The 23,254-nt window shown below is 40.0% G+C and overlaps 1 protein-coding gene across 1 annotated transcript in view; it reads left to right on the top strand.

Annotated features, from left to right (window-relative positions):
- The first annotated feature begins 4,604 nt into the window (after positions 1–4,604).
- Positions 4,605–23,254, top strand: part of PLGRKT (plasminogen receptor with a C-terminal lysine) — a 34,065-nt gene continuing 15,415 nt past the window's right edge. Inside the window, exons 1-2 of the mRNA XM_062599422.1 lie at positions 4,605–4,675; positions 4,992–5,078. Coding sequence (XP_062455406.1) covers positions 4,998–5,078 — 81 coding nt within the window. The 5' untranslated portion in view covers positions 4,605–4,675; positions 4,992–4,997. The remainder of the gene's footprint in view (positions 4,676–4,991; positions 5,079–23,254) is intronic.

Below are 23,254 nucleotides of genomic sequence, written 5' to 3'. Positions count from 1 at the left end.
AGAACCTCTCTGAAGAATCAAGCACGCTCATATACTGAACAACCCTGTTAGACCCTGTATACCTAATGAATTGTTTTACCATCATTATGGTAAAATTCAAACCAATTAATTCATCTGCACTATGTATAAAAATAACAGAAAGAATGATTACTTTCTTTCTTTCCTACATTTCTTCTGGATGATTTTCTAACCCCATTCTCTTTTCTTTCTTATCTTGCAAAAATATCATATTATTTAGCAATAAGCATCCATAATGGCATAAGTTATATATTTACCATATACACCTAATTGGAAAAATTTTATTCATAACTTGTAATTTAGGCCAGGTAACCAATTCAGAGGATAGTATATTTTATCTGCGCTGTTGCCTCAGAGACATTAATGGAATTACACTGATAAATCTGGGTGAATTTGGCCCACTCAGCTTTCAGTAGAGTGCTGCATTAGCAACACTAGTCATTTAACCCTGAAGCAAGAATAAGAGCTTATATCGCTAAGCAAGATATTATGCAAATGATTAATTACTATTGCTTTTAATTTATATGGAAGTCAACTTTAAAATCATAACTGTATGTTAAAAGAGTTCTAAATAAAGTTTGACAGAGGCACAAATATCATGTATGCTTACTTGAATGCTTTAGCCAATCAAAGTCACCTAGATGATTATCATAACAGGTAATAAAAAGAAAATAGGGAAAGAGAAGTACATTCCTGATAACACACTCAACTCTATTTTGAGTATTAAAAAGAAGAATAAAGGTAAAGCCCAGAAAAGGGGAGTTTAGCACTCTAACATACCCAGACTGCCCTTTTTCGTATTAGCTATGGTTCCTGTTACAGGTTACTTAATTTTTTCAATTAAGCACCAAATAACATTTAATTTTTGGACCAACTATTTTGGGAGAAAATATAATTATCATTTAAGTAATTTTAAAAAGATGACAAGAATGAAGGAGATCTTACTACCTGCCTAATGACTGCCAATTTTGCAATACTGCAAAACATCTTTATGATTTTGTGTGGTTATTTTGCAACAGCAGCAATCCCTACAGCTTTCTGGACTAATGAAACATTACCTAAATTCAAAATTGCTAATAATCCAACAATGCAACATTTGATACTAAGAACATCGCATGTTTCATTTCTTTAATAAAGTTTTGTGAGCCTGTATCATGACTTAGCAGATTGGCAGTCAATAGGCCATAGCCTGTAATCCTTGAACAAGTCTATGCCTAAGCACAGTTTCACAATCCACATTTTACACTGCTGTACTGTACTCCACAGGACAAAGATTCTCAACTGACAAACCCCATCAACAAAACCACACAGCACCAAAGCAGGCTTCGCGACACCATTTCTAGGCCACTATTGCTCCCTCATTATGCATTAGAAACACAATGTGGCAAGGCACTGATGAAAGGGTGAGATAAGCACCTATCAGCTGAGCAAGACAGATATTTTTTCTAGATTTGATTGTAGCTTGTCAAGGTGTTTCTGGTTTTCTAGGTGAGCTGGGGGCAGGAATTGGAATAGGATGAGCCCCATGGGTTGACAGAATGTGGCAGTTATCAGTGAAATACCACTGTTCAGCTCATGCCTGGAGCAACAAGCAGGTGTCAGCAAAAGGAGGCAGGAGCTACAGCCCCTGTCACAGATGGGCTCTCTCCGGTGCCTGAAGTCTGGTGTAGCTCAAACCTGCTGCTCCCAGACTAACTCCTCTCACTTCTGCAGAAATAAACCACTTAACTCTTTTAACACCATGCACCACCAACCAGCCCCTATTCCCTCTGCTGCTCCAGCAATCCTTACTTCTTTCTTCAGACACCAGCCCTATTTCCCAGCCACAAAGCCACAGCTGCCCACATCCTTTATTCTAAGAAATCAGTATCATCTGACCAAACACATTACACCTCCACAGATATCAACCTTGGCAAGACAGCAGTCTACTCTAGTCTGGAATATCCTTCTGCTCAGGAGTTGGGAAAAAATCTAGACAGGTCAAAATTGCTGATTTGATTGCATAGAGTGTGGGTGGTGGAGAGTATGTTTGCTAAACTGTTTTGAAGAAAAATTATATTCTATTAGATATACAAGTGAAAGTCTGATCAATGACAATTTTCCTCAGTGAGGCCAAATTAAAAAAAAAAAATGTCATTTGCTGCCTGCAAGTGCAGTACTGCCATCTTGTGCAGAACTGGAATATAACAGGAAATCTTTCCCTTGGATCACGGCTGCACAAGTGGCTTACTAGATATCAAGGAGTTACCACAGAATCATAGAATCAGTAAGGTTGGAAGGGATCCCTGGAGATCATCTAGTCCAACCTCCCTGTTCAAGCAGCGTCACCGAGAGCCTGTTAGACAGGGTTGCATTCAGGTGGGCCTTGAAGATCTCCAGAGAAGGAGACTCCACAACCTCTCTGGGCAACCTGTGCCAGGGCTCCGTCACTCTCACAGGGAAGAAATTCCCCCTCACGCTCAGCCAGAACTTCCTGAGGTTCAGCTTCTGCCCACTGCCTCTTGTCCTGTCACACAGGACAACTGAAAAGAGTTTGTCCCCATCCCCTTGACACCCTCCCTTCAGGTACTTGTACACATTGATAAGATCCCCCCTCAGTCTTCTCTTCCCCAGGCTGAAGAGACCCAGCTCTCGCAGCCATTCCTCATAGGGCAGGTGCTGCAGCCCTCTGATCATCTTTGTAGGCCTACATTGGACTCTCTCCAGTAGCTCCATGTCTCTCTTGTGCTGGGTGGCCCACAACTGGACACAGGACTTGAGCTGAGGTCTCCCCAGTGCTGAGTAGAGGGGCAGGATCACCTCCCTTGACCTGCTGGCAACCCTCTTCCTAATGCAGCCCAGGAGACCATTGGCTTTCTTCCAGTTTTCACGTACCTCTCCAGTTCTCCAGCACCTTTTCAAAGATGATGAAGAGCGGCTTGGTAACAACATCTGCCAGCTCCCTCAGTACCCGTGGGTGCATCCCATTTGGGCCCATGGATTTGTGGATGTCTAGCCTGCCCAGAAGGTCTCTAATCCTTTCCTCCTCAACCAAAGGAAAGTCTTCCCTTCTGCAGACTTTCTCCCTCACGTCTGGGCTGCAGGATTCATGAGGGCTGCCCTTAGCAGGGAAGACTGCAGCAGAGAAGGCATTCAGAAATTCTGCATTTTCTGTATCCCTTCCCTTGTCACCAGGGCCCCCGCCCCATTCAGTAGCGGGCCCACATTTTCCCCAGTCCTCCTCTTGCTGCTGATGTATTTGAAGAAGCCCTTCCTGTTGTCCTTGACATCCCTTGCAGGACTCAATTCCAGCTGGGCCTTAGCCTTCCTCGCAGCATCTCTACATACTCTGACTGCATTCCTGTAATTCTCCTAAGTAGCCTGTCCCCTCTTCCACAGTCTGTGCACTTTCTTCTGTCTGAATTTACAGAGTTATGTGCTACCTTCTTGCTGGTCACAGAGACCACCACTCCCATGAGCTTGGATGCTACATTTTTCTATTCACTGCTGGGCAGCTCTATTATCAGCACTCTCTATTTAATTTCATCTATCAATTTTATCTATTAAATTTAGTTCTTTTTCCTGCCCTCCTCTGCCTTGTCATTTTCCTGATCCTATCTTAAAGTTTTTCTCTCTGCTTCTTAATGTACCAACATTTATCCATTTTTAACCGCCTCTTATAATTATTCTAGTAACTATTTTTCATATTTTACATAGCCACCCATCATTCATATGTCTGAAAAACCTCCATGCATCGTTCCACAAAAACTTATTTACATTAGCAGATAGGTGTTTGAAAACTACCTCTGAATCCTGAGCTGAAAGACTCCTTCTGGAAAAAGGTAATTTTCATTGTAACATGAAAACTGAGGTACTGAGTGTTGTCATAGACTCTCAGACAGATGTTGGAAGCATTAATGAGATATTATTTAATATGAGGAGTTCTGGCGGTCCTATCCAACACTTCTATCAGTATTTAAAAGCCCATGGTCAGATTATAATTTTTGTCTCTACACTTGTTTAATTACAAAAATTTCATTTCTTTGGAATTGAAAGTGAACCTAAATTATAGTTGGTGATGGCATGAAATGATGAAAAAATAGTAGCACATTATAAAAGGCAGAATAAGACACAAATCCTAGGTGTCACCCACATTTGACACTGCGTTCTTTGCTAATTTAAACTTTGCTCAGTTTTGTTTCCTTATCAAAAGTCTTACCACGTATCACAACGGTCTTCCCTCTGAAAGCAGACATAAATCGGCCATTTTCTTCTCCTGCTCTTTAAATTAGTGCTTCACTGATGAACGCACATTCGTGTGGAATAAAATAGGGAATACGCTAGGGGACAAACACGGAATAGAAGCGAATGAAGGGACGACTAACAACATGAGCGACAGCTCAAACGCATCACAGCAGCCTTCGCGCTTTCCACCATACGTACCCACCGCTCGTGAAACGCGCTGAGAGTTTATAACTAACGATTTGCAACAAACCCCTGAGCACAGCTTGCGGGCGAAGCCAGGAGCGCCAACGCTTACTAAGGGAAGCGGCGCTGGCCCCTTAAATCTGTGCCGCCGCCGACACCGCCCAACGGCCGCCCAACGGCCGCGCTCGTGAGGCGCGCCGTGACCTTCCGCGCCGCTCGTCGCCCGCGCCCGCGGGCGCCTCTCGCGCAGGTGAGGCCGCGGCAGGGTCGGAGACGGCCGGGAGCGGCGCGGCGCGGCGGGCGCGGGAGCGGCGGGGGCAGCGCGGCGGGGGCAGCGCGGCGGGGGCAGCGCGGCGGGGGCAGCGCGGCGGGGGCAGCGCGGCGGGGGCAGCGCGGCGGGGGCAGCGCGGCGGGGGCAGCGCGGCGGGGGCAGCGCGGCGGGGGCAGCGCGGCGGGGGCAGCGCGGCGGGGGCAGCGCGGCCCCTCTCCCGATCTAGGCGGGGACGGGGAGGCCGCGAGGCCGCCCGGGCGCGGTGCTAACCCGCGCTGTCTGCTCTGCGCTTCAGGGCACGATGGGATTCGTCTTTTCGAAAGCCATGAACGAAAACCTGAAAGCCCAGCAGGAGTTTATGCTCATGAACTCACGGCTGCAGGTAACGCCTACGCCGCCGGCGGCCTCCAGAAAGGTTCCTCTCGCCATGCTGTCTACAAAAAGCTAAGCTTAAGTGAAGGGGTTTGCTCTTTGCCAGGGTTAAACGTGCTCTGGTTACAAGATCTGTTAGTTCAGATGTGTTCGACTAACACATCAAATACAGATGTGCAAAATTGCTGTCATCTAAATCCAGTAACTTCCCCGGGAGTCTTATGGGTGTATAAACTACTTCTGTGCTAGCCAGACCCTAAGAGTGTAGTTTTGCCAACAATTCCCTGAAGCATAGCCAGAGTACTCAAGCATAAAACTACATGAGTATGATCAAGTGATTCAGTAACTGCATGAGTAATAAAATGTTGATGTTACTCCTAAAAAATATTAATTAAACATGTTTCAACTTTTCCATTATACAAAACTTACAAACAATTTCTTCTGGGAGTTCAGTAACAGCAATTTTTTTCACATTAGGAGCAAGCTACAATATGGCTGTTTATTGTTCTTGCAGCTGAGACTAAATAGGGCATAGGAGATCATTCATTCACACCAATAAAACAGCAGCTGGGGAAGAGGAGGAAAACCAGTTTCTGTTGTGCTAGAATTCAGACACTTGGGTGGAACAGAAACTAGGTGTAGCACTATTCACAGTTTTCTGATGTGGTGTCAGGTGTTTTCTGATCTCTAAGTTGCTTATACACCAAACAGTAGAGTACAGTCTGAAAGACTTAACTGGTATATTGCTTTGGAGTTGAATACAAAGACGTTTAAAATGTTTGAAGTTACAGTAGCTGTACCTCCCGTTTCTTAAATTGCCAGTAGATGGCATACTCTAGTTTTCAGAGCTGCTGAAGTATGTGCAGATACTAGATTTTACAGGATCGTATTTAAACTGAATTCTGGAAGTAGCACCAGAAATGCTGCTAGAAAAGAGAAAGTGTAAGAAAAGATACACTGAATAACCACTAACTGTCTAAAGAAATTCAGCTTCGTGCTAGATTTGTGAACATCACTGTTTGTGCTGGATTATGTATTTCTCAGATGCAGAGAGATGTTTTGTATACAAACAAATTGTGTCTGTTTTCTTTACTATACAAATGCCCTCTCCCCACCCCAAAAGTTTTTGGAAATCTACCTGAAGAGAGGGATTTCAGGGTTTGAGAACATGATGATGAAATTAAAGTGGAGATGTGCTTCATGGTCTGCTTCTCCTCTGTTATGCAGAGGGAAAATTGGAGTTGAGAAAACACTTTGGGTTCAGACTAGTTCCCGTGGAGTTCTGGGGTCTTTGATGGGCGGAGAGCTCCATGTGGCCTTTAACCTCAGATGACTAAGAGCTGTAGTTTGATCGTCCCAAAAGCCTAGACTAATATCAGTAATCAACTACTTCTACAAAAATAAGCTGTTTCAAATGCAAATAAAATTGTTGCAAGTCACACTTCGGGAAACTTCTGAATGTTTTGTTATTTTTTTTTAATAGTAGTAGTAGGCAGTAGAATAGATTTCTCTCTAGAAGTACATATTAAATATGTACTGTTTTTGCAGTCATAACAGCCATGTCAAAAACCTACACCTTTTAAAATAAAAAAACCACATAAAATATGCAGTCGTGTCGGGTGAAAGGGATGAAGTAAGGAAGAAAAAGGACTTATATTCTGCATCAGCAGACAATGGAAGAAAAGAGCTCTTCTCTCAGCTCTGGTGGAGGATAGAGAAGAGGGAAAAGTTGCCTTTTATCTCTTGCATCTATGATGTTTCTGCAATCCAGTGTTAGACAAATAGGTTTCAGGCTATGTGTGGAAAACAAGGAGTAAAGACTGTAACTGGAAATACATGGAGAAGCTAAGTCACACTAGGACCGGCATGAAACAGCTTAATTTAAACCATTAGGTCCTCTCACATGGTGAAATACTGGGAATGGACGCTTTTAGCTTTCATCTTCCCTGAAAATGTTGTATTTCTCATTCAATTACAGGTCCTCTTTGAGGACTTTGATATATTTAAAATGAAAGACTCAAAACTACTAATTTCAGTTAAATTAAACATTTTCCAAAGCAAAATCTGGGATTAAGACCTCTTGGAATTTTTCATAGTTTCTGGGAATCTATCTTTGATGTGTCTATAATTTACAATGTTGGGTGAATACAATACTGTTACTACTCCAAGCCAAAGTCATCAAAAATTACCACTCCAAGAAAGTTATCCCTACAAATATTGATAGTACAATTGTGCTCTGAAATAAACTGATAAGTCTTTGGGTTGATCTAGAGCAAAACAACACATGACGAGTAGTAGTAGTAGTTGTTGATACAGGTAGGATCTGTGAATGCTTTTCCTATCCCATGTTGATCAGGAAGAATCATAAAGTTGCTGCAGATTGTTTGGAACAGATTTTTTTTTGCCTGTTATTAATTTACATATAAGAACATTTAAATTTAAAAAAGCATTGTAGACCTATTTCTCAATTCAGAGGAGAGAGTAATATGAAGCTGTTCTGTCACTGCCTTATACTCTCAAGATTGCAGCTTGAGAAGAGACTGGCAAAAATATGAAGGCAAGTAACATGGCAGATGTTGACAAGCAGCTTTCCAAAACCCAAGCCAGGGTGTTTGCTAACACTTGGTCTGTTTAGAATCACTTTGATTTGTGCTAGACACCCAGACCAGCTTGATTAATTCAGAATAAGAGAATGGTAAAGATGGCATAAAGTCATATGTCTATTTCTTCTTTATTCCCTTCTTGGGGGAGTACTGTAAAAAGAATGGCTTATGGCCTTGTAAATTATATCTTAATGCTTTTTGGAAAAATAATAAAAACTGGGCTGTCAGATTGCCTTGATGTTGAAGGACCTGCCAGTTGTTTGTATTTTGTCTTAGTATGGCTCCAGAAGGAAACACCCGTCTTGTATCTAGTAAAAACTGTTTATGGCAGAAGTTTGTTGAGGCTTCATTTTTATCATGAGTCTATTCCTTAAAGTGTAACTTGCAGAATTCTCTCCAGACACCTAGCATATGAAATCTGCAACTCATGGCCATGCTAAGTGCTTTTAGCGTGGTTGAATGCATAAGAGGAGGTTCCTGGTCTTAGAGCATATGTACTGGAGTTCTTATTTTCATGAGCTATGAGTTCTGTTAATGCAGTTAAAAACAGGTACTTAATTTTTTTATTATTATTATTCCTTGCCATTTTTCAACAACTCAAATGTATGCTTTCAAAAAGCTATTTCAATAACGAAATAAGAAAGCTATTTTTAGCTATATAAAGTCACATTTGTTGTACATTTTGAAAGTGGAAAGTAAGAGTGCAGCAATATTTGTCACTGATCATTCCTCAGCATGGATTAGCACACTTTAAATCCATTTTTTTGTAATATTTCTAGATGATGACATTCCATGACCCTCAGGTAGCTCTTTAAATGGTGAATTATCAAAACTCCCATGTTTTGTTGAAGCTTGCTAGATACCTTGTTGCGTTGGAGCAAACTTAAGTATGACTAGTGCATAATGAAAGTACCTTGTGCCTAGTCTTCAAACAACTTTAAAAAAAAATTATGTACTCCATGGGGTTTAATGATATTTAGAGTGATCAGAATACAGCAAAATTATGGTTAGTGAATTTGATTCTTGGAATACATAGAACAAAATTTACTGTATTAAATTTGCACAACAGGAATATTTTCTGTGCTGATTTGTAAAAGACATTCTAAATGCAACTTAAAGGGTGTTAAACACATGGACATACAAAAACTAAGCTCTTTGTGAAATTTTTGTCAAACTTTGTAATACAGATAGGGGAATCAAAAGCTCTTTTGTTTTGAATGAAATTCTACCAACTCAATACTAGCCACTCTTTTCTCCTCCCCTGCAAAGAAAAGTTTAGATTTTAGTTTATGCCTTGCTGTTATTTTTATAGAGATAATACTGTTTTTGGCTCTTAAAAGTTTCTTTTCCTTCCTTTGTTCATAAAATTCAGTATAGGGAAAATTGAGTCAATACCAAGGTTTCCCATATGTAGTCTGTATTTGGCCATAACAAAAGGTAACCTTTCAGAGGAGGAGGTTGAGATTTTGTTTGGGATTGTTTTTTGTTTTGTTTCCGATACATTGGAGAACTTTAAATGACATTAAGGTACCACGATGTATCTGAGAAAAGCGATATGGGGTAGTAACCATTCTTTTCTGGCTTATAAAATATACTTTTTAAATCCCTTGTAACATTTTAAATCCTTGGTAACTGATTTAAATTATATGCTTACTCAGAAGAAAATTTTCCTTGGAACTCCACGAAGAATTGGTAGTATACCAAGTCCTTTCACTGCCTTGCCTTTTCTACTCTTTTATATATTATCTTGCAGCATGATTGATAATGAGGTCTCTACTGATGACTGATTTGCAGTTCTGTTATGGCAACCTTTTTTTCTTTTCAGCATAAGATGACCAAAATGGAAAGAAGTATCTTACTGATCTGTTTGAGTTATCTTTATATATAAACTGCCATACCTAAGGCAGTATGCACTCTTGATACTATCTAGCTGTTGAAATTTTCACTGGGGTACTGTTGCAGGAAAACAGTGTGTACAAACTGATGAGGAGAAGGAAAAACACTAATTTGGATCAGGAAATGAAAAAGTCTGTTGTATACAGAACTGCCACATGAAGGGAAGCTTACGAGGACAGGTCAGCTAAAAAGGTGTGAGTCATGCAGATGGAGTTTGAGCTATATGGCAAAGATTAATTCACTTTGCCTAACTTCTGAGCATGATCCTGGCCAGGATTTAAAAAATGAGCTTCAGCTGTAACTGAGCATGAGAAATGCTCTAAACTCTGCTGGAGACCATGGAATATTTTTACATTAGTGTTTAGAGTGAAGGGGTGCTGTTCTGATTTTCTTTCTTTTTCTTCAAACAAAACAGTAAATCACATTTCCTCATTCTAAATAAATTCTGTCCCCAATAGCTACACTGTAGGAGCATTTTGCTGTCACTGCAGAAATGAAGTAAACAAGTCTAGAATACATCTGGTCCTTGCAGAAACCTTTGAGTGACAAAAGCTAGAGTTTGAGTATTGATGGTTCTGAAGAAGAGTCATGCCTCAGATGTATATATACACACATGCATGCAGCCTGGGAAAAAAGCAGAAGGAACAAGAGCACTGTTTGCAGTCACATACCTACGATGTCATTGGAATAACTGTGATGTGGTAGGACAGTCCACATGATTGAAGAACTGTGATTGACATACACAGGAAAGACTGGCAAGGACGATGAAGATGAGGTAGGGCTGCCCTCTGTGAAAGAGTAGCTCAGATATATGGAGCTGTTCTCAGTTGCGGATAATGGGCTGATGGAATCTCAGAGGAGAGGTCTATGAAGGTGGAATCATGCTAGGAGTGTGTTACAGACCAGCTGATCAGGATGAAAAAGCAGACTGTCATCTTTAAGCAACTAGAAGAAGCCTCTGATCAGAGACTCTTTTTCTTGGGACAGACTTTATTCTTCCTAATGTCTGCTGGAAGGGCAGTGCAGTGAGGTAAAGCAATTGAGGAAATCTTATGGAAGGTGTGAGTGGTAACTGATCCAGGTGGGCACTTGATGGGACAACCAGTGTTGATGTACAGCTAGATTTGTTGTGCAGACATAAGAGCTAATTTGGGGATGTGATAGTCAAGGGTGGTCTTGGTTGTAGTAGCCATGAAATTAGTAAAGATCAAAGTCTTGAAGGTAGTGAGGAAGGAAGGTAGCGTAATATAGGCCTTGGAGTTCAGGAAAGCAGATTTTGGCTTATTCAGGAAACTGATAGGAGGTTTCCCATAGGAAGAAGCTCTGAAGGAAAAAGGAGTTAGGAAAGGTGGCAGGCATTTAAGGACAACCTCCTATAAGTGCAAGGATTGTTCATTTTGGTACTCAGGAAAACAAGCATGTGTGCCAGGAGCTGGCTTGGCAAAACAGTATCTCAGGACTGAGCTGCAGTGTAAAAAGGCAGCGTATAGGAGTTTGAGGCAGAAACAATCTACAAAAGAGGAATTTTATGGATGCAGGGATGCTGTTAGGAGAGCCAGAGCTCCTGGAGTTGACACTTGCAGGGGATATCAAGGGCAAATATAACAGCTTCTACCACTAGTTCAGCAGTAAAAGGCTGAACAAGAAAAGCGAGGGCCCACTGCTGAGTGGAGCACATCATGTAGTGCTAGTGGTGGCAGCTGAGGTGCTGCCTTTGCTCCAGTCTTCATGACAAAGTCTCTCCAGCCTCTGTGCTTAGTATAGGGTTCGAGGAGGAGAATTACTACCAGTGGCAGCTGAGTGTTGAGTCAGGGACAAAAATGCAACCCATATGAGTCCACAGGACCTAATAAGCTGCACCTGAAGGTGCTGTGAGAGCTGGCCAATGTTGTAGTGAGGTTGCACTATCATATTTGAAAGGTTGTGGAGATCAAGGAAAATCCCTGATGACTGAGAAAGGCAAAGGTTGCTCCTGTCTTCAAAAATTGCTGAAAGGGTGATGTGAGAATTGCTGGCCAGTTGGCCTGCTCTTGTTCTAGGGAAGATCATGGAGTGAGTTGTCCTGGAATACCTTTCTGGGCACATTGAGGGGGAGAAGAGGATGGGAACAGTCAGCTTGGATTGATCAATCCTGCCTGACTAGCCTGATTGTCTTCTATAATAAAACAACTGGATTTGTTGGTAACAGAAGATCAGTGGATGTCATTTACCTTAACTTTAGCAAGGCTTTTGACTCTTGTCTCACACAGTAGTCTTGCATCCAAATCAGAACCTTATGGCCTGGATGGGTGGACTGCCTGGAGAAGGTGATGACTACACTGTCAAGTTTGCAGATGATACCAGGCTGGGGGGACCAGTCAATACACTTGAGAGTAGGCCTGATGTTCAGAGGTACCGGGACAGATGGGAGGAATGGGCTGACAGGAGACTGATGAAATTCAGACTGGACAAATGTTAAGTCCCAAAAGCCCTGAAAAGGCAAAGCCTCTGACAATGCTACGGGCTGGGGACAGACAGAGGAGTCCGGGAGCCCAGGTGAGGAGGGAGCTGAGCATGACCTAGGGGTGTTCCCTGGAAGCAATAGGGCCAGCAGTGTCCTGGATACATTAAGAGGTGTGTAGTCAGTAAGTCAAGGGAAGTGACTGCCACCCTCTAATCCACGTTAGATTGCATTTAGATACTGTATTCAGTTTTGGGCCCTTCAGTACAATAAAAATGTAGATAAATCAGAGTGAGTTGAGCAGAGAGCCACAAAGATTGTCAGCAGCTGAAGCTTGGGCCTTTACAAGAGAGGCTGGGTTGGGAGCTGGGTTGGTTCAGCTTGGAGAAGGGGCTGCTTCGGAGGTGACAGTATCAGCCTCCCAGTACATGTGAGGAGGTTATCAAGAAAACATCAGTGTTCACATTAGTGCTTCACATTGGTGCATAGCGGGAGGATGAGAGACAACAGGCATAAGTTGAACCAACTTGGAGATAAGGAGAAAGCTTTCCCTCTGCCAAGGACAGCCCAGCAGCAGAGCTGGAGCCCAGAGAGGTTGTGTCATCTCTGTCCTTGGAGGTTTTTAAGACCTGACAGGTAAAAGCCCTGAGCAAACTTGGTCTGATCTTGTGGTTGAGCCTGCATTTAGCAGTACCTGCTGAGGTCCCTTCCAACCTGAATTACTCTACCAGGATTGGCCACCTTTGAAATAGGCCAGAGACTGTGGCCCACGATGTTTAACAGATACTATGAGATAGGGTTTCTGCACTTCTTTCTCCTGGCCAGGTCTAAGAATTCTGAGGAGTTATCATTTGTTTTCTGCTCTCCTCTTAAGTGCACATCACCAATCTGTTGAAACATGCTGTGACTTCAGGGTGGTACTTCATTTAATGTTTGAAAGAAGGCACACTGATTTCAACATGACAAAATATACACGGAGGTGTTTCCACTGAAAAACTTGGACTGCTTCCACTGTCATGAAAGTGCCTTAACTTCTATAGTGGACCTCCAGTAAAATGAGGTACTTGAAGATAATATTAAGACTGCTCTAACCTGAATGTCACCTTGTGCTTGTGCAGAGTTTCCGTTAGTTCCCTCATGACACGTCCTTGGGAGGACTTAAAATTAAATTTCTGAACTTGAATTTCTAGGCTTTTTTTTTTTTTTTTTTTTTGTTTATTTTTGGTTGTGAGAGGGGACCAGTGTTTGTGAGGGCACTCTTGTCATAACCATATTGCATGTGAAGTAGTAACAGTATCCAGCTGGCACAAATGCACATAATGATCTCTTGAGCTAGAAATAATACCTTTGAATAATTTAGAATATGTAGTGGACTGGCAGTTTATTTCTTTGTAAAAAGATCAGACAAGAGTAGCTTAGCTTGTCAGAACACTGGCCTGTAGTTGAAATGGTGTTGTCTGTACCAGTTCAAACTAGTAATCCATCTAGCCTAGTTTCATTTCAGACATACTCATCTTTACATAGCTCAGAATTTCTTGCAGTTTCCACACTTTCTGGGTCAGTTTTTCCACAGAAGAGTTTTCCTAATCATCATCATTTAGTAGGCTATTACTCCTTAGAAAAGAAGATTTGTCCCCTCGCTGTTAAACTGCCAGCTCATACATGCATGTTCCCTACTGTCCATATAAATTTCTAATACTTTCCAAACTGTCTTGGCAATGCTGGGTAATACCAGAGGTCTAGAGGTTGTTTAGAAGCTTAACTTATGTAAGGCCCTTTGCCAGTTTTGTGTTGGTCTGTTATTGTTTCTGCTGAACAAATAGGAATACATTTTTCCTTTCATTGATAGTGTTGACAAACAGACAAAATTTGCAAAAAATTAGGTTTGGATTTTTCATCCACCTTTTCCAGCCATCACCTAAATGCTGAAAAAGTCTCAAGCCTAATTCATGATCTAGAGGCATCCAGCTGTGAAATGAAGATCCTTGACTTCATTTGAACTTCATTTCAAAACTGACTTTCATTTGCAGAACTTCAAATGTATTGAAATCTAAGTAAGTTAAACCATTATCTGTTTTCACTGTCAATAAGGTAAAAATATAGATCAAATGTTAAAGAAAATACTTAATTCTTTCACAGAAGAAGCTTCTCTCCTCCCCGCCCCCAACCCAAAATGCAGAGCCTGAGTTGTCTGCGTAGCCTTTGGTTTTGCTCACTGTGTTAACAGATCAATTCATTTTGTCTCACATCATACGAAAATACATTTTAAAACAACTACAATCAGTACAGTTCCATTCAAAGAATTAACAGAAACAGGATTAATGATATTGACAAGCAGATATAATCATAGTAGCAAAGATCATTAGTTGCTTTGGGATGCATGGGACTAAATTGTCACTGATTTTCTTTCTGATATAATACACTTTTATTATAGCACTGAGAAATATCATTATCTTGAAAAGAATTAAAGTTAGAATCAAAAAACAAATTTCAATCTAGCTTTTATCTGGCAGTCGATGTTAGATTGACTGTTCCATGTGTAAACAATACTGACAAATAGATCATAGAATCACAGAATCAGTAAGGTTGGAAGGGACCCCTGGAGATCATCTAGTCCAACCTCCCTGCTCAGCAGGGTCACCTACAGCATGTTAGACAGGGTTGCATCCACAGAAGGAGACTCCACAACCTCTCTGGGCAATCTGTGCCAGTGCTCTGTCACTCACAGGGAAGAAATTCCCCCTCACGGTCAGGCAGAACTTCCTGAGGTTCAGCTTCTGCCCATTGCCTCTTGTCCTGTCACACAGGACAACTGAAAAGAGTTTGTCCCCATCCCCTTGACACCCTCCCTTCAGGTACTTGTACACAGTGATTAAACCCCCCCCTCAGGCTTCTCTTCCCCAGGCTGAAGAGGCCCAGCTCTCGCAGCTGTTCCTCATAGGGCAGGTGCTCCAGCCCTCTGATCATCTTTGTAGCCCTACGCCAGACTCTCTCCAGTAGCTCCATGTCTCTCTTGTGCTGGGGAGCTCACAACTGGACACAGGACTTGAGCTGAGGCCTCCCCAGGGCTGAGTAGAGGGGCAGGATCACCTCCCTTGACCTGCTGGCAACACTCTTCCTAATGCACCCCAGGATACTGTTGGAGCATGGGCCTTCTTGGCCACACGGGCACATTGCTGACTCATGGTCAGCTTGTCATCCACCAGCACTCCCAGGTCCTTCTCTGCAGAGCTGCTCTCCAGCAGGTCAGTCCCCAGCCTGCACCAGTGCCTAGGGTTATTTCTGTCTAGGTGCAGGACTCTGCACTTGCCCTTGTTGAACCTCAGGAGGTTCCTCTCTGCCCAGCTCTCCAGCCTGTCCAGGTCTCTCTGAATGGCAGCACAGCCCTCTGGGGTATCAGCCACTCCTCCCAGCTTGGGTTCATCAGCAAACTTGCTGAGGAGGCACTCTGTCCCCTCGTCCAGGTCACTGATCAATAAGTTGAACAAGATGGGACCCAGTACTGAGCCCTGGGGGATGCCACTAGCCACAGGCCTCCAATTAGACTCCACACCACTGATGACAACCCTCTGAGCTCTGCCATTTGGCCAGTTCTCAATCCACCTCACTGTCCACTCGTCTAACCCACACTTCCTGAGCTTCTCTAGGAGGATGTTATGGGAGACAGTGTCAAAAGCCTTGCTGAAGTCAAGGTACACTGTGTCCACTGCTCTCCCCTCATCTAGCCAGCCAGTCATTCCATCATAGAAGGCTATCAGATTGGTTAAGCAGGATTTTCCCTTGGTGAATCCACGCTGGCTACTCCTGATCACCTTCTTCTCCTCCATATTTCTGGAAATGACATCCAGGATGAGCTGTTCCATTACCTTAGCAGGGATGGAGGTGAGGCTGACCAGCCTATAGTTGCCTGAAGGCAATTCAGGACTATTGCCTAAGGTGTCTACCATGTCAGGTTGCCTACCTCCGCAGGCCATCTCTGTGACTTACAGTATTTTCTTTTTTTGTTTGGGGACAGGGGGTTTAGAAAGATTTGGGGTGCTTTTGGGGGTTGAGTTTTGTTTCTTTTCCCAGTGAGAGATTTCCTCATCAGACAAAAGGATGTAGTCTTCTCTGTGGAAAACTGTAATTGCGTTCAGGAGTCAGAGATAATCCTCCTTTGATGGAAGGAGACCTAACCTTTGAGGAAATAAGCAGGCTAGGAAAATAACATACTTCCGACAAATCTGTATTTACCCATAATAAAAATGTTTGATTATAACCTCTAGTGTGCAATATGAATCTGTGGATAGTCTCATTCCTTTTCTCCTGCCATCACTCCTCTCTCCGTATTTTACTATGTCAGACTTTAAGTGGATTCTTCTCCCCAGTTAATCTTGGATAGCAAGGAAACAGCTAAAGATCAGTTTTCATTTCTTGGGCAGCTTATATTTACTAGACTTGCTCCCTGTATAATGCCATGTGGTTATTGAAAAGGTTCCTTACTCTGTGGCAATGAAATGCGGGTTTCAAGCAGAGCTTGAAAAGTGGAGACTGGTGTGCTTGTTTTTACAATGTAGTTGTTAGAACTGTATCCTCTTTTTTGAACATTCGTGTCAGCCTCTCCTTGTTTACTCAAACTTTTTCATTCTTTTGGGCTCCTAATGCAAGAGGTTTCTTGTGAGCCTTGGGAAGACTATCTTATTCTAATTTGGGCTATCCAGTGGTATTGAAGCTCTTCTGCACTTCTGTATCTAATTTACTACATTTATGTTTTTTTCTCTTTTCTTCCTGCTTTTTTTTTAACAGCTCTTTTGAAACTTTGTAGTGATGCAAAATTAAACAGAGAAATAGTAGTTATTAATTTTAAAAAAGTATTTTTTTTCCTGGTTCATAATGGTTGTGAAGTTAAATAGGTGGGTTGATAATATCAAGCGGTGCTGAGGAAACTCATCTTCCAATACAACATTGCCTACTCAGACTTTTTAAATCTGAAAAAGAATCTACCATTTTCTTCTTACAAGTAAAATAATCTCTTGGACAAAGCACAGAAGCGTTCAAAAGATACTTGGCTCTTGCTAGTGCTGTACTTGTAGAAATAACTTAGTTGATCTAAATTACAAATCACAAGATTTTTACTTCTGAACATGACTCTCAGATGTTCTGTGCTTTTGTCTGTCGTTCAGGTGTTGCTTATGGAGAAGAAATATGCATTTTAGAGTGTATGTGTGCACTATGGTAAGAGATGCAACTTGAAGTGGTACAACTGTCAAGCATTTTCTAAATGGCTCTGATGCCATCAGTCTTGTAAGAATATATTTTAGAACATTATTTCATACTAACTTGAATGTATAAATATTTAATTAGACTGGCATTTGAGGTTATACAAGATGTGCAGCAAAAACACTAGCATTTGTAAAAATTGTATCAAATACTTGGTGAAAGCATGGGTAAAGGTAGTTTAGCAGCACGCTTTTTCTTTCCACTTACCTGTCAGCCCTGAGAGGCAAAACATACTGTGATTACATTACATTTCTTCCTGGATTTGTTTCCTTAAGAAGTTTGCATTGAATAGCAATAAATGAAGGAATGAGGCAGTTCTCTTCATGTTCAAGAATTTGTCCTTAAATCTCAAATGAAAATATAGCAGTCATGTATAGCAAACTTTCAATAGATCATGTTTTATGACCATATGACATTGGAATCTTTTTCCTGAATTACGATAATAATCATAAAATAAAGTCAGTTCTACTATAACAAATAATAGAAGACCAGAAAATTTAAATTTATATCCAGACAGTTAGAAGTTTCTCAAAATAAAATCTTGCTATAATTCAGTGTAACATTACACATGTAAAATGTTAGTTTGGAGGATTGTTTTAGAATTCAGATTGTCTTGATGAATTGGAAAGTGCTTGAAATAATAGAAAATGTAATAAAATAGAATTGAATAGAATAAATGCCAGTCTAAAACATTACATTCAGGAAGGCAAACTTAAATGCACAAGCCAGGAATAAGTGATTAGAGACTAGAAGCTTAAAGAAAAATGGGTTTTATATACTGATCTGAAAGAAAACTGACTCAGCAACGCAAGTTCTTACAGAAAGCAAATGCCAGTGTGGATTTCTTAAAAAGAAGCTAAAATTTCTTGATTTGCACTACTGTTGAATTTTCTGGTAAACAGATTTTGCTACTTCTGCTTAGGAGCAGACAAGCTCTGAAAAGTTCAGAGAATGATAATAAGAAAAATAATTACATTAGAACCTTTGAGGAAAGAATGATTGAATCATACTTCTGTGGTCAAATAAATATGACTGTTACATATTTGAAGTTTGGTGTTTGTGTTCTGTTATTTTTAATCCATCCAAATTTTGTTCTTGTTTTGTTTTTCCCCTATGTCCTATAGGAAGACATTGAGAATTGGCTTGCTTTTCCTTTGAAAAGCAGGTGACAATGGGGATAAGTATTAGGAGACTTTCAGTGCTTACCTATCATTAAGCAGGTTACTAAAAAAAAGGCTGTGAAATTTTCATTGATGGTCATGGTCTTGAAGACCAGGATAAACAAATGTCTATTCCAGCTCCATTCCAGCTTTAAATGACCTGTGAATATATCTTCTAGGCTTGTCTTCATGACTATTAATACACAGAAGCTGTCATACCTGAAGAAGAATGTAGGTCTGGTTAGCTGAATATTGGCCAATATTTAATGAACTGTTCTAGGTTTATTTTCAATTTAATACTCTTTCTTTGGTAGCGGTATCTCTTCTCTGAGCTTTCTATTTTGAAGATAAAAAACATTTATTTTCATAAAAATGCACATAAAATACTACTTGAATTTTATCTACCCCAAATGAATAATTTCACTTTTCACTTGAACAAATGTTTTAAAATGCCTCTGCTGCATCTGTTATTGTAGACAATCACATAGTTACCACTGAAACTTCACATCCAATTTGTGAATTGTGATTTCTCATAGAATCATAGAATCAGTAAGATTGGAAGGGACCTCTGGAGATCATCTAGTCCAACCCCCCCTGCACAGCAGCGTCACCTAGAGCATGGTAGACAGGGTTGCAGCCAGGCGGGCCTTGAAGATCTCCAGAGAAGGAGACTCCACCACTTCTCTGGGCAGCCTGTTCCAGTGCTCTGTCACTCTCACAGGGAAGAAATTCCTCCTTGTATTCTCAGCTATAAGAACTGGGGAAAAGGGACACTAAGCTCAGTGATCTCCCCTGCCCCTTCTCCCCAGTTCATTTTTAGCTGAGAAATTGTTTGTATTGGATGTGAAGGTCTTATATGCGCAATTTTTATTTCATTTAAATACAAAAACCATTAAGAATGTGAAGAAGTTGATACCAGATAGATTAGCAGGAGTTTTATGGTGAACAAGACCTTGGGACACCTTCTCTTTTAGTCATTTGATACAAAGACAAACACAAAGAAGACAGAAGAGGAAAAGATAAAGAAAATATTCATGTCTAGCCTATATATAGTAGACCAAGAGTACTTCAGCCTAGACAGTTAAGATGAATTGACTTAATAAGCCTATCATTTTGTTCTTGAATAAAGACCACTATGTTAAGCATATTCTTGTTCTGTCCTATGAAGTTATCCAAGCAATGGACTAAACTTAGGAAGGAAAGAGAAACAGGGAGATACTCTTTATTTTGAAGATAAAGTATATTTACAAATAGTATTCTGTTTTTTTTTTTTTTTTTTTTTTTTTTGTAATAAATTCAATTAACCTATTATTCGACTTAATATTGATCATTTATCAGCTGGTCATAAAATGAGGTGTTGTTTTTAAAGACAGATGTGTGCTACCTTTTGGCTCCAAGCAGGAAAAGAAATGGCTAATATTAAAATGCCAATGCAGTTCTGAACAATAAAGCTTTTTTGCATGCCTTAAAGCTTTGGTTGATTGAAAAAGGAAGAGAGCTGACATATGCTACTACATAGGCTCCTTTTTAGATTCCTTCCTGTTCCTAAGAAAACTTTTTTGTTTGATGACGTTTGTTCCATCTACAGGTTTTTCAACCTATCTTTGTCAGTGAAAGATGACCCACTTCCTTGATGATACCCCCAAAATTTAATTTTTCTTAATGCGTTAAACTCTTCAGTAAATGTCTGTTTGTTCTTTTTAAATCCATACAAAGGCAAAAGCTTGTCTTTTGACCTTTTCCTCTCAAGTTTTCACTGATAGGATGAAGGATATTTTTTTAACTTCTATTACAATAAAAAACATGACTCGCTTTCTTACGTGTGAAGTAAAATGTAAGCACACTTTCCTTTCCCTGACTACTATCATCCTTTTCCCTTTGGGGTGGAAAATAGCTACATTTGTTTTCTATTGACAAGATACTAGTAGTGCTTAAGGCATTTCAAATGTGTTTGTCTTGAAGCATTAGAAAAATTGTTTTGCCCTCTGGGTGATCTGGGCTTAATTCAGGAAATAAATGTTCTTTGGTAACAATTCCATATCCTTATTAGTTTGCTTGCATCAAGTAGAACAGAACAAGATGAATGATACTTGTGCTGAGGAAGATTGGAACCATCTATCTCACACGAGGAAAAAAAAAAGCCCCTTTTGGCTGGTATTAGATGGGAGATTGTATGCTCTGCTTGATTATTGTAAGAAGTACACTCTTTTGTAAAGAGCAAATTTTAATTGCCATTTGTAAATGAAATACTATTAGCAAAAGATGCAAAACAAACTGATTGCTACATATTACCAGTAATGAGAGACAAATGTTAAGTAAATCTTTTCAGTGGAATCAGTCTTACTTGTAATAGTTAATCTGTTGTTGAGGATGGAGGTGCTATTCAACTGCAGTACATACAGATGCACCAAATTAGTCAAAGATAGTATAAATCATAAAGTAATGCAGCTTTTACTCAAGTATGAGTGAATGAGCAATGGGGATAAAATAATGTGAGAAGCAGTAGGAAGAATAGTTGATCCAGTTATAAATGCCTTCCGTACTTGCTAAGTTGGGTTATTCTCTTCCATCTATTTTTGTTGATCAATCTTCAGTACTTTAAATAATTACAGAATTTGACCGAGGTTTTTGCCAAAAGATTAATCCTTCTACATAATTTGAAGGAATAGCTGCTTAGTAAGACATTCTAGAAAACATACAGTGCCTCTGGCCAAAGTTTATGATGACCATACCCCTGCCTTTGATACGGGTTAAGACCTCCACAGCAGCACAGTTTTTGACCAGTGTTTTCTCTGGGAGTTATCTGTGACTAGTACATCTTGTTTTGAGTGCAGATTACTTACGTTAAAATTTTTGTCTTGCTTATGGGTGTACCTGCAGTTAATCCATGTGTAAGGCTTAGTTTCTTGGAGGGAGTTAACTGACTTCGGAGGAAAAATACCATCTGAAGCTGTTTCTTTTAGTAGTTCCATAGTTCCTTTAGAACTAAGAATTTTCCATAGATCCCTTGATTCTTAGTAGAACAAACCCACCCTTTTATCTTTCTGCTTTTAAGTGCACTGAATCTTAGGCCTACTGGCTATTTACCTTGTTTTCCTTTAAACATTATTTTTCAAACACTGAGGTTAAAGAAATGGGCTCTACTGAGCAGAATTCTTAAGAATACAGGTTATAAAACAGAAAATAAAGGAATCTTATATCTAACTTAATTTTGTTTAAAAAAATTGTAATATAAATACAGCTATAATAATCCTGCAAGTCAGAATCTGAAATGGGTAGGAAGAAATATCCCATGTGTAGACTGTGCTGGAATTATAATCCCCTTTCATACCACAGTATTATTTTACAGTCATTTCTTCTGATTTTCATTTTTTATTCAATGTTTTGAATCTGTTTCTTAAAAAAAATAGGGCATACAAGCATACTTAGAGAAATTATAGAGTGATGGTCTATGAACAAACTGATCATTCCTACTTACTTGTTAGCCAAATTTCTGAATAACTTGACATTGTTCTGTTAATGCTTTATCTTACACTGCTTTATCTATTTTACTATTGCTGTTGCGTAGCTACCTCTTTTTGATGTAACTGGCAATTCAGAAGAATTTAGTTTGTCTATACAACTCTTGCATAAAACTCCTGAGAATTCTGAACACTAGTACAGTTAGTACTAGTTTATAAGTTTACTTATACTGGTAAACTTAGCTTACTCTGTAGACTAAAGACCCTTAAATGCAGGTAGAAGACACCCTTCACCCCTCTGCTGTATGTTCTTTGCTCTGTGGACAAGAGGCACAAGAACAGAAATGTAGGTGGTTGCAGAAAACTTTTATTTTGTATCACAATTCAGTGGATTGAGCCTTTATAGAGTTTAAAGCTTCAAACAGATTTAGGCGATTTTTATGTTACTTTGTTTTTATATGGCATGTAATTCTAATCACTTGTTGAAAACAGGAATAGATAGGGTTTATTTCAGTGCAGATTTATTGTGGCTTGTGGCTAATGTTTTGAGAACCTTTTGTTTTTATGGTAGCTTGCTTTCTTTTAAGTATTTTGTAATGAGTGAAATTGAAAGCTATAAAAATTGGGTTTGCTTTATTGGGAGCATAGTTTCTTGCAGTGCTAATAATTTTAATTGCCCTGTGTATGTTACTAAGTGAAAAATATTTGCAGACAAGTTTTGAATAGCTGCAGGATAAAACATTTAAGTCTGATTAATTTTAACTGTTTGATCTGGAGGCCCATTTTCTGACACTTCTGTGTGCATGCTGTCATAGAACCAAGCAAATACTATGTAATTATTACAAGTTATCATCTCTGTATTACACTCAAGTGATTTATAATGTGTAAACATAGGATCACTATTCTGCTTTCCTTTTTCTTTCCACATAGGCCTAAAACTTCAGTATACTCATGAAATGCTTAGTGCCTTGCTACTGCAAGGGGTTTATAGAGTCATTTAGGTATACTGCCAGCACACCAACTTTTATGAGTGCTTTGTCAGTGATTTGCAGATATTTGTATGTATGACCATTTTTGAAAAAAAAAAGCCTTATTTTACTGTGCCTCTGACTATTCAGTAGTTCAAGTTACTAGTAGATTAAATCATGCTTTCAGAGTCTTAGTTTTTCAGTGGTCAGTGAAAATCATCTTCTATTATAGCTGTAATGACTGGTCCATGCACCTCTAACAGTCAAGTGCAAGAGATTAACCTGTGACATAACTGAAAGGGAGGGTTAAATTATTATAAAGAGTATGCCAACAGTTCCTCCAGATTTGTCTTTCTCAAATTTAGATTGTGAATTTTAAAATACACACATGTCCTTGTT

This window comes from Rhea pennata, chromosome Z, assembly GCF_028389875.1.
Source record: "Rhea pennata isolate bPtePen1 chromosome Z, bPtePen1.pri, whole genome shotgun sequence".
Lineage (NCBI taxonomy): Eukaryota > Metazoa > Chordata > Aves > Rheiformes > Rheidae > Rhea > Rhea pennata.
This window is presented reverse-complemented; position numbering and strand designations above follow the sequence as displayed.